The 13,916-nt window shown below is 38.5% G+C and overlaps 1 protein-coding gene across 1 annotated transcript in view; it reads right to left on the reverse strand.

Moving 5' to 3' along the window:
- Nucleotides 1–1,450: 1,450 nt before the first annotated feature.
- Nucleotides 1,451–13,916, reverse strand: part of SHQ1 (SHQ1, H/ACA ribonucleoprotein assembly factor) — a 54,821-nt gene continuing 42,355 nt past the window's right edge. The window contains exon 12 of the mRNA XM_059823297.1: nt 1,451–2,241. Coding sequence (XP_059679280.1) covers nt 1,593–2,241 — 649 coding nt within the window. The 3' untranslated portion in view covers nt 1,451–1,592. The remainder of the gene's footprint in view (nt 2,242–13,916) is intronic.

A 13,916-nucleotide genomic window follows, 5' to 3' on the forward strand; every position in this document is an offset into this window, starting at 1 on the left:
AAAAAAAGAGCTGAAGACATGGGATATTACAAATACCTATCAATTTCCACAATGTTTATTTCTTAACTCATACTAATTTAGCTTTCTCCAGCCCATGTTCAGCTGAAGGAAGTTTCAGAGTTCATACCTGTCATTTGGGGAGAGTGGGAGGAGGGTTACTTTTTCTTTCTTCTTTCCCCTCTCTCAGACATATGCTGCATAATTGCAGCTACAGTGTAGATTTTATTGCTAGCATTTAGAAGAGTAAGTGCTCACTGACATGCAAGATGGGAAAGGTTCCTCCCCTGGGGAACAGAACACAGAGACTGATTAAGGGACCGGTAGGTACTTAAGAACATAAAAAATATTGGCAGATCAGGATTGCAGTTCTTACTGAACAGGAGTCAGCACAGGAACAGAGCTAGCCTGCTGATTTCCAGCAGGGTGTAGCATTGGTGAAGAATAAGTCTTTAAGCTGAGGTTTTTTATACACTTTTTAATAGTAAAAAGGTTGAAAAGTAAATCACGGCTTGCTCCTCCAGAGGCATGAATCAGATGCTCCTGTTTTGTCAGACTGCTGAACCAAACCTGGTGGTCATGTCCCATCCTGCCTCCCTCACAAATCCTTTTGTAGAGAGATTGAATAGCAGCATATAATTTGTAGTAGCCACCTGATTTCAAGAACCTATCTATATTGAACAGAAATTAGCACAAAATGTATTGACTAATTGAATTATTTTGATGTTATAAAGGCAAAAAGGAGCAAATGAGTTGGCCAAAGCTACATGACAGGTTTGCTTTCAGTCCTATACTCAAGACCACTGTACCATGTTTGGTTAACATGACCATGGTGATAGTAAGAGTATATGCAGAAAGAAGTAAGAAATAATTAGGATTTCTGTTCTTTAAAGAGCAACAGTAGTATCCACATGTGGAAACATTTCAAAAACAGCACAAAAGAATAAATACATAAAAAAACCATTGAAATAACTTACATAAGAACTGCAGAAATAAGCTATAACCTTTCTATCTTGCACTGATCATAAAGAGATTTCCTTTTTTATACAAAAAATAGAAAATATTTATACATTTTAAAATAATTTGTCAGCATTATTTAAACTTTTAAAGTTATAACCATTACTTCTGAAGTGGTTAGCTATAAACATTTTATGACATTTTGCTGCATTTTTTTAAATTTTAAACAAGTTTATACAAACATAATGAGAATATTTTTCAAGTAAATCCCAACAGCTAAAGATAACTAAAATGATGCTACAACTCATTTCAGTTGTATTTGTTTAGGACATCATTCTACTACTGAATAAGCTTAATGAAAACTATTTCTAAACGTTTACTGAAATTACACATTCCAACATGCAAAGATCAAATGTGAGACTCTGTTGAATCAGAGAAGAAAAATAAAAATTTAAACTATGACGGTATCTATCATACAGTCATATCAATTCTTTTCAAAGCAGTCTTGTCCTCCAAACCGTCAACACAAAGAAGAACAACATCAACTTCTTTCTGCAGCTCAGGATAGCCTTGGGAACACCTCATTATAGCAATGAGCTGTGTTGCTAGTGGGTCACACCGTGTTCTAACATGGTCCTTTAGTCTTCATCTTCATTTGTGCTGCAAAAAAAAAGCAATGGGTTTGTCTTTGAAGACACCTCCAAGAAATTTGCCTTCCCAGTAGTATCTTTTGAAAATCTGTCAGGTTCAGATACACTGTTTTCTTCTTGTTCTTGTAAAATGCAGCTTGCAGTAGCCAATCCTTCAGGCTGTTCTGAAAGTCTAATTGCAGTGTGCATTTGCTTTTCTAATTCTTCTATCAATTTTCCAGGAACAGATGTAGACTGCAAAGAAACCTTTGATTTTTCATCACTAACCTCAAACGTCGAAGTGTTTGTGCCCTGCCTTAATCCATTACAGTCAATAAGTGGAGCTGTCCTCTCCTCTTGAAGCGTGCCTTGTAAAGAATTTATTTTCTCATCTTCACTGGTTGAGGACTCTCGCTCATCTGAATCAGAGCCTTCTGTCTCAGATGATGAAGTACTGCTTGATTCTTCAGAGTCACTTGTCTCCGACTCAGAGGAAGGCAGCTGTTGCTTGGAAACTGTGCCAGCAGCTTTTAACGTGCGCTCTTCCTCTTGTACCAGCACTGCTGCTGCTTCCAGCTCTTCTAGTTCAAATCCCATGTGGGACTTTGCAAGTGTGGTTTTCTGCAAGGATTCAGAGAGTGCAGCCAACTTTTTTGACCTTTAACAAAGAACAAGATATATTATTTAACTTTACAAACAGAACTTTCCCATTTGATAACAGGAACACAAATCTCAAACATTTCCGCTATTCGCTTAGTTTGCGAACAACTTTCTTCTTCAATTATGATTGTAAAACTAGATGCTATAGGGAAAAATTGGTCAAAAGTATTCATAATTACTATTATTTTGGATAACTTTTCCCACAAGGCTAGACAACATCCCACTGAAAGTTGTCAGTGACATTTTCAGAAAAGATACTGCTTCTTTGATGTTTCAGCAGTGCACAGTAAGGGAAAACATGGATTTCACAACAAACCTTTTCAGGATTGCTGCCTTTAGCAGTGAACTCTGCAGTACGTGGCTTGCTGGACTAAGTTCATATGCAGCAAAATCATTTTGGTTTACTACCCTTGAGGATATGTCTTAAATGCAGATGAACCAATAGAGCATAGCTGATCAAGCCCATCTCAGTGATGGATTCTCCTCCCTCCACAGCTAGCTTTATGCACCCATGGTAGCAGGAGATGTTCAATACACTGTCTGTAGATATGCTTTACCTTTCATTTGTAACTCCGCTGAAATATAATTCAACAAAAATATCAGGACTGTTTAGATAAACACCTCTAATAAAGCAGGCATGCTATGTCAGCTTCAAATCTTTGGTACAGCCATATCAATTTCCTCAAGCATTTTGAAGTCAGCACATGCTTTACCAGAAAAGTGGATGGATTTATAAACAGAACAAAAAGTAAGAGTGTGCCTTGAAATGGAGGGGGGGGACTGGCAGAGGAGAAAACAGGTATAAAATAACAAACATACATCCTGTTTCTTGTTGTAGAGTTTTGCCTCAGACTATCAATCAACTTTTCACCACTTCCTGCAGCAGCAGGTCTACTATAAATCCTGCAGTAACTGACTGGGTTTCATTTCCTCTGCCAAACCTGCTAACCTGCAAGGCATGACACACTGACACTGGAGCAAGTAGCTGATAATGTAATACATGACTCCTGCGAGGCAAAAGTTAAAGTGCTTGTTCTCTCAGTTGAATGATTTTAAAGATCTTTATATTCTATTTCCCAGGGGGCATAATTACTCAGTATAACATAGACGCTTCAATTTTTTTTGCTCCTAAAGGAATTGTATTTAAAAGTGGGGGAAGGGAAATTCAATGCAGCTTCTTACATGCAGCTTCTTACATGCTTTACAGAGACAGCGCAACATTTAAAAGCTGAACTTGGAATAAAACATATTAAACTTCCTTAGTTTGACCCATAGACTAGAAAACTAAAAAATAAGTGCTTCCCAGAAGTAACTGAAGCAAGAGAGAACAATTTATATTTCTAGGATTTTAAATCTAAAGCTAAGAATTAAATCACAACATTATCCTAGCAGCCTCCAATATAAACATGAGTACCAAATTTTAAAAAGCTGCTTACTTAACACTATTCTAATTTGTTCTTTTTGGTGATATATTTCCATTTTATTTTTGTCAAGAACCTGAATTTTTCTTGAAAAGTTATGGAGGCTTTGAGAAATTGCCAACCTAATTGGGAACAAAGAAAGCATTCTCCCTGCTCCAGAGGTAAAAAGAAAGAAAAAGCAGCCAAGTGATACACAGAAAGGTTCATGAAGCCTTGCAGGTAGGTGGTACCAGATTAACTGGCTCGCAGGGGAATCTTGTTTCCTGAACACATTGGTGAGAAGCTGGTTTATACCCGAAGTCACACATTTATATCCCTTTCAGAAACCATTTTGCTTTGCTTTTGAAACAGTCTCTTCCCTTCCTTCTAACTATACGCATGTATGTGTGTGCATGTGTCCCTTTCCCCTGTAGGAGTTGGTAATAATGTGAAGGTACAATCCTTCTTCCTGTCCTATTGCCTGACCGTCCACAGGAATACAAGCAGCTCCAAAAGCTAAATATGCACTGGGACAGAGAACACTGGTTTGTACCCATTTTATATGTAGTTCCTTTTAATTTCATTGACAGCCATGAGCAACTACCTGTAGGCACAACGATTTCCTCTGGTGATATATCTTCAGCTCCAGCTACCTCAGACTCACCTACCTCTGTTACTATTGCCATTATAGATAGAAAATCAATTTTCAAAGTCCTGTTTGTCCTCACATCTCTTCCATCATGTCTGTCACTTTGTTTCCCAATCCTATATGTATTTTTTGCCTTTTCCCTATTTACGCTATTCTAATTTTTCATGCATATTTTCCTGCTAGATACTCTCAGTCCTTGAAATCACTCCCTTAAAATCCTCTCCTCCTCTTTTACTCTTCTCTTAGAATGCAGTTAACACAACTAAAACGGACAGCCTACAGAGCTCAACACTCCAATACGAGAAACAAACTCAAACTGCCGTACTCATGACAAATTTATACACAAAAGCAGAAAACTCCACTCCCCAACTTTCCAATCTTCTATTAAAAGAAAAAAGAGCACTTGAAGAACAGCTCTTTTTTTTCCTCTCCCCCTGTGCAAGGGACTAACAGAATCACAATTAGCTATCAGTCTATCTCGCTTAAGGCAATTATCTAATTTCAAGGAGAACCGAGTTTCAGGAGTGCATTTCACATCAGCCTTAAGAAAAGGTGGCAACACTCCCCGGGCAAAAGACAAGGCAAACAACACAAAAATCAGAGCAGGGAAATGCTTTCAATGGGAGACTGTGGGTCCCTGAGCTAATGATTTCCCTCACTGAAAGATAAGCAACAATTCAGGAAATAAAAATGAGACACCAGAAATGAGATATCATGTATTAGAGACTTGTAGTAAACAGGTCCTGCTGTTTCCAGAATCTTTTGAGTATCGTTTTAGAGATTAGACAGCAAATACTTTAATTTTTCAAGTATGATTAATGGAATCGCATGATTACTTTCAGACATGCTCATTCAGTATGCACATTTGCTGTAATGATATCTTATTATTATGGTAATAGTGTTCTTACATAAACATGTATAATAGGCTTTAAAGGTGTTACACCTGATAATTATTAGTTATCAAGATGTCAGTTGCTTAAGGAAAATATTTAATTACAGGTTAAACTGATCAGATGCATGTTTTGTTTAATGTATAGCTTTGAGGAACAGGTAACAACAGAGGCATCTCCGGTCTTGTCCATGTAGTCTGGAATTAAAATTTCAAGACAGAACTACTGTAATCCTTGTCTAGGCAGCAGGAGAGTTTCTCTATGAGCTAGAAGAAGAAAAAAAATCTTGTTCCACAGGTCTGAGATTATAAAAGAGTAAAACTGGGGTGAAAAGAACAAAGAATCAAAAGAAGATTTAGCAAATAAAGGGAGATGGATCAAACAAGGAAAAAAGGGCAATTATGGCAACAGGAAAGGGAAATCATTATAGGTTCACAGCAAAGCCCACCTGTGGCAGCATGAAGAGAAGTGATGGTGATGGGGACTGACTGCAGTGCTGAGACACAAGCAGCAGCCGGGGTGGGAGGGGAGCAGGACACAACTTCTCCAGTGACTAACGCTCCTACAAACTCCGGTTCTGTTTCAAGGAGTAAAGAGGGCACTAGGATCTGATGAATCAAGATAGCTGTTATCTACAGAACACGGAGCTACTAAAAAAAGGTCTCACAGAAGACATACATGAGGGATTTGATTGTTTCCAAGGAAGATTAAATGTCAGCTGGAAGGAAAGACAAAAGTCTATCTAGCCAGAGAAAGTAAAGATAAATGCAGGAATTGGGGGATATATCCAGCCACAAAATCCTCTCATTTTTCCCCAAATGTTGAAATAAAAATAAGTAATTATGCTTCCGTATACTATGTCCAATCAATCAGAAACAGCACTACAAAAGAAAAAGGTTTAAAGAAAAAAGTGTTAACGGGCCAGACCTTTCCATCTGCCTGGTACTTGCCTTATAGCCAATTCTCTTGCTTTAGCAGTTTAGCTATGTTAAAAAACAAAACCAAAACACCCACAAACAACTCAGAGAACTTGAAAAATATGAAAATCGGCATTCTGCTCCTCATTCTGCATGACGGGTGGCACTGCATACTTGATCATGGCATAGGAGTTACACGTCTAAACCACTGTGCGGAATATTTGCAAACATGGGAGTAAATAGTCAAATTGGCAGCACAGCCTTTCAAAGCAGGAGTCAGTAGCATTTCACTAAGGAGTGAAAAGGAACTTTTCTTGCACAGGCACAAGCTCTAGCTTGTTTTTGTAAACAATGGAAGGATTATTTCTACTGCCTTATAAGTTTGGCTTTGCATTTCACAGATGCATACAAACATCCACTTTTCTGCAGTACACAGGGTAAACTGGGCATAAGACATGGCAAAACACAACTATAAGGCAACAGAATTTTTTTATTATCTACCCCTGCTCAGTCACAGTCAAGTCAGTGTCCAGTGCACAAGTGCTGTGATGGCAGATTGAGCTAATCTTGCCCAAGCACTATACAAAAGCAACAAAGCATGGGAACCTATATAGCAAAATACATTGACAACAGCTTTGGTTACCAGCCTGATGTTTGAATGTGACCTAACCGGTCTTGGAACCAAGCTGGAACCTAACTAATCCTGGAACCAACTAAAGTCTTGTTATATTATGTTGCTCGAATGTGGTTAGGGCCTCTCCACAGCGTTACAATGGCAATCAGTCCTCCATGCTAGCAATGCTCTAACTTGGCTCTACAGGGCTGACAAGCCCTGTTTTTAAATGTAAAACACTTTACATTAATTATCTTTAAGCCTTACAGGCAAGATAAACAAGTCTCAAAGAAACAGTAGATACTTCAAGTGCAGACATGCCTTTGCAGTGTCGTAGGTTCCACCAAATATGAAAATGGGCCTGTCTCATAGCCAAGCTGCCATCCCCTGGTAGGCCTACAATTCCTTGAGGTGCATTCAAACACAAACTCAGCAGCACACTGTGCCAGTCAGCAGGACTGACAAATATAAAAAGGGCAGTTATTTAACTTATCTCCACTCAACAGAAGCTCTGGACAGATAGGATCCATCTAATAGCAAAGCTGTTGCATTGAGCAAAAAGGCTTTGCCTGCTGGATCACAAGGTATTCCCAGCTGCCTAATTTTATACATTTACTGTATGAGAAACTACCAAGTTAAGGAGAAAGCATCAGTCTATATTTAAACTACCTTTCTCAACAAGGCCTGTCAAAACTCACGACTTAAGAGAGAAAGTTCCATAGACACCCTCTTTCTTAGATAAAACAGGTAAGATAACAAGCAATACAACCAGCCAAGAGTATAACCACTTTAAATGTGTTCCAAATTACATACCTGGCAGCATTGCTTACAGTTTCCCACAATTATTCTTTTAGCCAGAGGGAGCGTAAGTATTAGTACTAACTCTAGAATTGACTTATCTCAGACATCACCAAATATTATCCCAAAGTAGAGCCTCAGCAGTTCAGATACAGAAGATGCATAAATTCAGCATCTGTAAGACACCGAAATGTCCATTAAACCATAAGGATAATGAAGTTTTCTGCCTTGGCACAAGACTGGTTGAGGACAGGCTGCAACAGGACGTTAACTGACATTTCTGCATGGACTGTCACTGGTGAACAAAAGGGCACCTGCAAGAGGACCAGACTCTCCATACCCCTCAGATCATCTTATTTTTCCCCTGCCCAGAGTGGTTCTTGCTCTATTCCATCCATCACTGTCTTCCAGCCCAAGCCTTATCTGTCCAGACACAAGGAGTATGAAGAGACATTGTTCAACATTCAGTCCCTTGATAATGCCAACATTAACTTCCCACAGGAACTCACTCTGTCACGATCTTGATGAAAATTAATATCCTTATGGCAGTAAGTCTACTGCTTAAGCTCCCTTGAAGCAGAAGGCTCAACAAGTTACAGCCAAACATGATACCAAGAAATAAGAAAGTAAGCTCATACAAGAATAACACAGCTGACAAAGCATCCAATTATTCTTATATATACTTGAGAAGAACATAAGTTGGTTTTCAATGTAAAATTCAGGTGTCAGCTTCTACCTAGTCCTGCACAGCTGCTTGAGCAACCAAACTGGCGATCTTTGGGGAAAGTCTCTTAAGCTGACAATTGAGCTCACCCTGTCAGGCAACACCATAAGTCACTGGAACAGCATATTCTGACACCCAGGGGTGGAGGATAAAGTGGGAGAGAGACGCGTACTCTTGAATTACCCTAACATAACTTAAACTTCAGGGCTTTAGACCAACAGTAGCATGCTTCCTTCAGAAAGGCAACTAACAAAGTCTAACATACCTCCAAACATTGACCTACAATTTCAAACAGCTAGAAGTAAAATTAATATTATTTAATTCTTAGGATACAGAATTGAAAGACAATTTGAATTTAATAAAATATTAAAAACATAACAGCCTAGGTTTGATCAACCCTGACCGGTAAAACATAGAAGCAATAACGATGGCATTGAATGCAAACGCAGACTTCATTAAGATGTAGAAACATCTAAAGTAAACATGCACAAAAAAAAGCATAAATGGTCAAACAATGAGATTCAATAACAAAAAAATCCTCTAGTTCAGGAAAAGAATCCTTACAAATGGATATTTAGCTGCAATAATGAGAAACTCACCACACTAAACATACCATCCTTTGCCAAAACTACTCTTTAAAAAGTTATGGGTTACAAAAGAACATAAGCCTCAAAATCTGCCTGGAGATAAGAGACTAAGACTCAATTACACATTTTAGCATGTGTTTTATATGGGATGCCATATTTCACCAGTTTTTATTTCACTTTCAAGGTTAACGCTAATGAGCGCTTCAAGTTATACACTAGGCAATGACCTCCAATCATAGTGAAATAGTTTTGAAAAAGCAGGCTCAGAATCAGTGAACAGAAATACTCGAAATCAAGTTCTGAAAGAAATTCACAGCAGAAAGCCCATAGTTTTGGTAACTTTTAACAGACAATGACAACCACGTTGCCTATCTGTACACACACTGCCGTATTACAGGCTGTAATGATGAACCTAACTTTACACTGTTTTTATTGCATAGTACCATATAAACCCCTTTACCCCAATTCCTCACAAGCTTGGGGAAACTATGCACAGATTTTATTTCATCCAGCTCTGGGAACTCAATCATCCTCTACAGTGAAACATGGCTAAAAGTTAAAGCGTAGCAATACTACCCCAAAGTTAGGGGCATGAAGTGGAAAAGAAAATACACACAGCACTTGAACCAAATGGTGACCCTTCCATGGAAGCAAAAGGCACTCATTCTGAAGAACACAGATCATGTTCTTTTATTCTCATCCCGTGCACAGAAAATACCACAGGTTCCTAATGAACAGAAAAGTCTAAAAGCTATTTTGCATCCCTTCTTCTAAAATGGCACCTCTATCCACATAATTCCTTATTCTATCAGTTAAACAGAAAGATGAATACGCAACATTTACTAAATCACTCTTTCCAGCCTTTATTAGCTAGTTAGCTCATAACGACCCTACCTGGCTTATGAGATCGAGAGCGGCGGGGGGGGGGGGGGGGGGGGCGAAAAATCACAGAATAGGTAGTAGAATTAACAGCCAGCAAGATAAACAGCACCATTCAACTGTTTCATGTGCTTAGTTTATTATACATTTTTATAGTAAGAGGTACAAATAAATAACTCCATTAAAATCTCATTAGCTCTGATCAATGAGTACAGAAGATAATGTAAGAACAAAGCTGAATTTAATGTGTTAGTGAAGGAGAAACAAGACCATTTTCTTCAGGACTCAGGTAAAAATTGACCTGAACTTTAACTAATGTTCTACATTATCTGCAGCAAAAGAAAGACGGATGAGAGTAAACACAACAGAAATAACGCAACATTTGTTCACATGATTTAGTACTAGATTAACCACTGTCTTCACAGGAAAGAAACAAACCTTCTCCACAACACAGCACTGAAGACTGCTTCATTTCTATACTTCCTTATGAAAACCCAGCTGCTAAAACATACATAAATATCTAAGACATTTATGCAACTGCAGGTAAGAACTCATTCTTTCCATTTCTCAAGAGGATGGATTCTGATTTTTAGCCTAAATAACTGAGGTTTACACAGTTATACTGTCCCTGTTTATACTTACAGTTAATTATCTCCTTTCTAACAACTCTTGGAAATAGCAGGCAACTTCAAATTTAAAAGCAACTAGAGGTTAAAAAGATCTTTAAATTCCTACATATTTCATGAAAATAAGCAGAGGTAGATCGAAAATAATGACCCTCATGAGAAAAGGCCGGCAGAACATAGCTATCGTGTATTGGCTCAGTAGGAGACCATGGCATGCACATACCAACCAGCTGATCAGCACTAAGACCAGCTACCACATATTCTGCCTCTTGCCTGGTGGAGGTGTCAAAGGATGTGGTGAAGAGATTAGGGCACAAGGCTTGAGTTTGTAGGAAGTTCATAGAATTTTTTTTCCTCCCTCCCTTGTAGGCATCAGACAAAGCGGAGACTGGAAAAGCATTCACTGCACACCAAATCTTTACCTTAAATACAGGAAAACCACACCACCAAAATGCGAGCATAGGATTAAAGAAGTCTGGAAAATACATCTCCCTGTAAGCAAGATGCCACCATTTTAAATTGACAGGATTAGAAGAGCAGAAATCCAACAAAGAGACTACTTTTGACAAGAGAAAGCCACCACTTATCTTCAGGTGACAGAAAGCAGTTCTGAACTATAAAATAATAGCTGATGTGGAAGAATCCAACAGGTTTATGGGGAACATAAAATGCTTTCATCTTGAAATTCTGGCTTTCAAAGGACATTACATGAATTCTGAAGCTAAGAGTGATATACTTACACTGCAATCCAACTTGCAGTCTTGTAAACATGAACTGCTATCTACATAGCTTAAAGTATCACAGCTTGTTAACAATAAATCAAATATAAACCACAGCACCATCATTTCAATTTAAGTGACTTCTTTTATGTTAATAAGTCTGAATATTTCAAGTGACTTTCCCTCCATATTTATTCTGAAATTCTACAGTGCTTCTTTCATAATGAATCTAAATACTGCATGAGCTGAACTTCACACTGATAAAATATTTAAAAAACAGATGAAGATTTCCAATATAACATCTTACTTTCATTACTCGGTCTTTTTGATAAGTTGAAAGCAAACATATCATGGATTATAAAAGAAATCAAGTACAGCTTACTTACATAGATGATACCATGAAAATATTCAAAAGAAAAACACTTAGAATTAATATTAGACTATAAAAAGAAACTGAACAGTATGTATATGTTTTAAGAATACTTCAACTGAGCTTAGAAGCAGCTCAGTGTTGCCAAAATAGCTTCAATAAGTTGCAGCCAGTCCAAACATCTAACAACAGCACAGCTTCCAAAGTTATACATGATAAATACAAATAATGAAAGATTAATAGATAACTTGCCACAAAACAGATGAAGAGAAAGGAACAGATTTTATAATGTGATAGGAAGTACTGGCTGCATTACAGAAATGGAACGCTTACAGTTGTTCTGCATTAGCCTCGTCTCCCTCAAATTTCTTAACTGCCATTACCTAGAACTTGCTCTTCACCTTCACCGCTGGTGATCTAGGAGACAGCTCTCCTAACACTGTAAATTATACAATTTATATTACAACATGGCAATGAAAGGTACTCACACAAAGCAGTGCTGAAGATGTGAATTTTAGTGTCAGGCTAATGCTAGTAAAGTCACATATTACAAAAATAACAACAATGACAACGGACAGGCTTAAAGGGATAATTACAAACACATTACTCCAACATGTTCCTAACCCTTTCCAATGGAATTTATCCACCAAACAAAAGTCCTAGTGAGGTCGATCAGATTTCTAACTCTGACACTGCTCCGTTGCTTCTGGCTGACACCCGTAACACTTCAAGGGAAAACACCACCTGTAGCCTTCCTACTCACAGTCCATTCTCAACTCACACAATCTGAACATAAAAAGACACCAGATCTGAGCATCTTGCAAATTCCTGGCAGGAAAGCAGAGTTTTGCAAGGGCCTAAAATGAACAGCCTGCTCCCATCTTCTCCCCTCCACCACCCTGTTGTGTTTGTAGGGCACCTAGTATCAGATGCTCTAGAGCATGATCATGTCTCTTATGAATAATAATAATAATCAACAGCACGACCACCACACCCCACTGAATTGGCTGCAGATCTGGCTTCCTAATCGTGACAGGGAAACTTGCAGGCCATGCATGCAGCATCACATAGCTGGCCCACACTGCCCAGTTCTTGCATGAAGGAGTCCCCAGGGAACAGTGGGGAGGGGGCATTAGGCCAGACTAAATTATCATCTCATTCAGCATTTTTTCTCTCTCATTCTACCTCTGTTCTGTCTTCAGATTTGTGGGGCAATCACTGCAAGGGGTGGAGGGCAGGTGGAAGAGACCAAGCCAGCTACTGACAAGGTTGGAAACAAAACGGGAAGACTATCAGCCTGCAGATCGGCTTCCCACTTTGATCACAGCTGCACACTCCACCTGCTTAGAAAGGCAACAACTACACAAGCTCATCCTTCCCCTAGTCGAAAGAGAAGGAGAGTCAGCTGAGATGTGCTAACTGAAAAGACATGACACAGATTGCTGACCCTTCTGTAGGCAGATAGGAACTGCCTCCCAACAACTTTGGAAAAATCAAAGCAGTAGCCTGAGGGGAAAAAAAACTGGCTTTCTTTGCCTTCTATACCCACAGCAAGGTGCATTCAGACACAGCCTGAAGGCACGTAAGCTATAGAGTAGTGATGAATAAATAGAAAAAAACAACAGAGAAAAAGGAGAGGAAAAACATCAAAGCAAACTGCAGCTAGCAGCTGGGAGGAGAGATTAAATCCCTTGTTAAAAATCCATGTTTTACAGGGCCTGCTAAAACATATATAAAGGGGAATTTCTGGTATTATATCCACCTGTCTATCACATTTTTTAGCCTTCAGGGCAAACAGTATTTTGCTTTAAGCCTCTTAAGTCAGTATATTACATTACTTGGGTATTGTTATTTACAAAGTGCTCTGTGTGCACCTACCGCTTTACAGACAATTGAAGTGACAGCTCAGGACTTAAATAAGATGCAACATTTAATGAGAGGCATGGCAGCACAAGATGACAGTAAACAAAAAGAAACTGTATTAAAAACATGCATCAAAACAGTGAAAGAGGAGACATATAATATGCTGGCAAATTATTAGTTACTATTTTTAAATCAGAGAACTGTGATCTAAGGATTAAGAGCAGATGACTTGGGATGAAAATAAATAAACTGTGCTCTCTACCAAATTCAGGCACCAACAGTCAACGTACTCCTTGATAAACCGGTAAACCCTTATCAAAGTTCTAAGGAAAATTGTAGCATTTCTTCTTGTAAGACTAGAAAAGGCTGTTTTAGTAGCATAATAAATAGCACAGAATCTCAAATACTTTCTGCACCAGTCCCATAGCTAGTGTTTGAACCACGAGGTGGTTTTTTTTGAGCTATGTTGTCTTGATGGAAACAAGACAGTACAAAATTACCCAACAACCTAGGGAGGATGAGCCAACTCATAACTACTCTTCACTAGTAAAACGTGAAAACTTACTGCTGTCTGAATTTTTCCTGTTTCTGTCCAACTAGATGGATTTTATTTGTAATTCTTTTTTGTTATACTACAC

Source organism: Gavia stellata, chromosome 12 (assembly GCF_030936135.1).
Source record: "Gavia stellata isolate bGavSte3 chromosome 12, bGavSte3.hap2, whole genome shotgun sequence".
Taxonomy (NCBI): domain Eukaryota; kingdom Metazoa; phylum Chordata; class Aves; order Gaviiformes; family Gaviidae; genus Gavia; species Gavia stellata.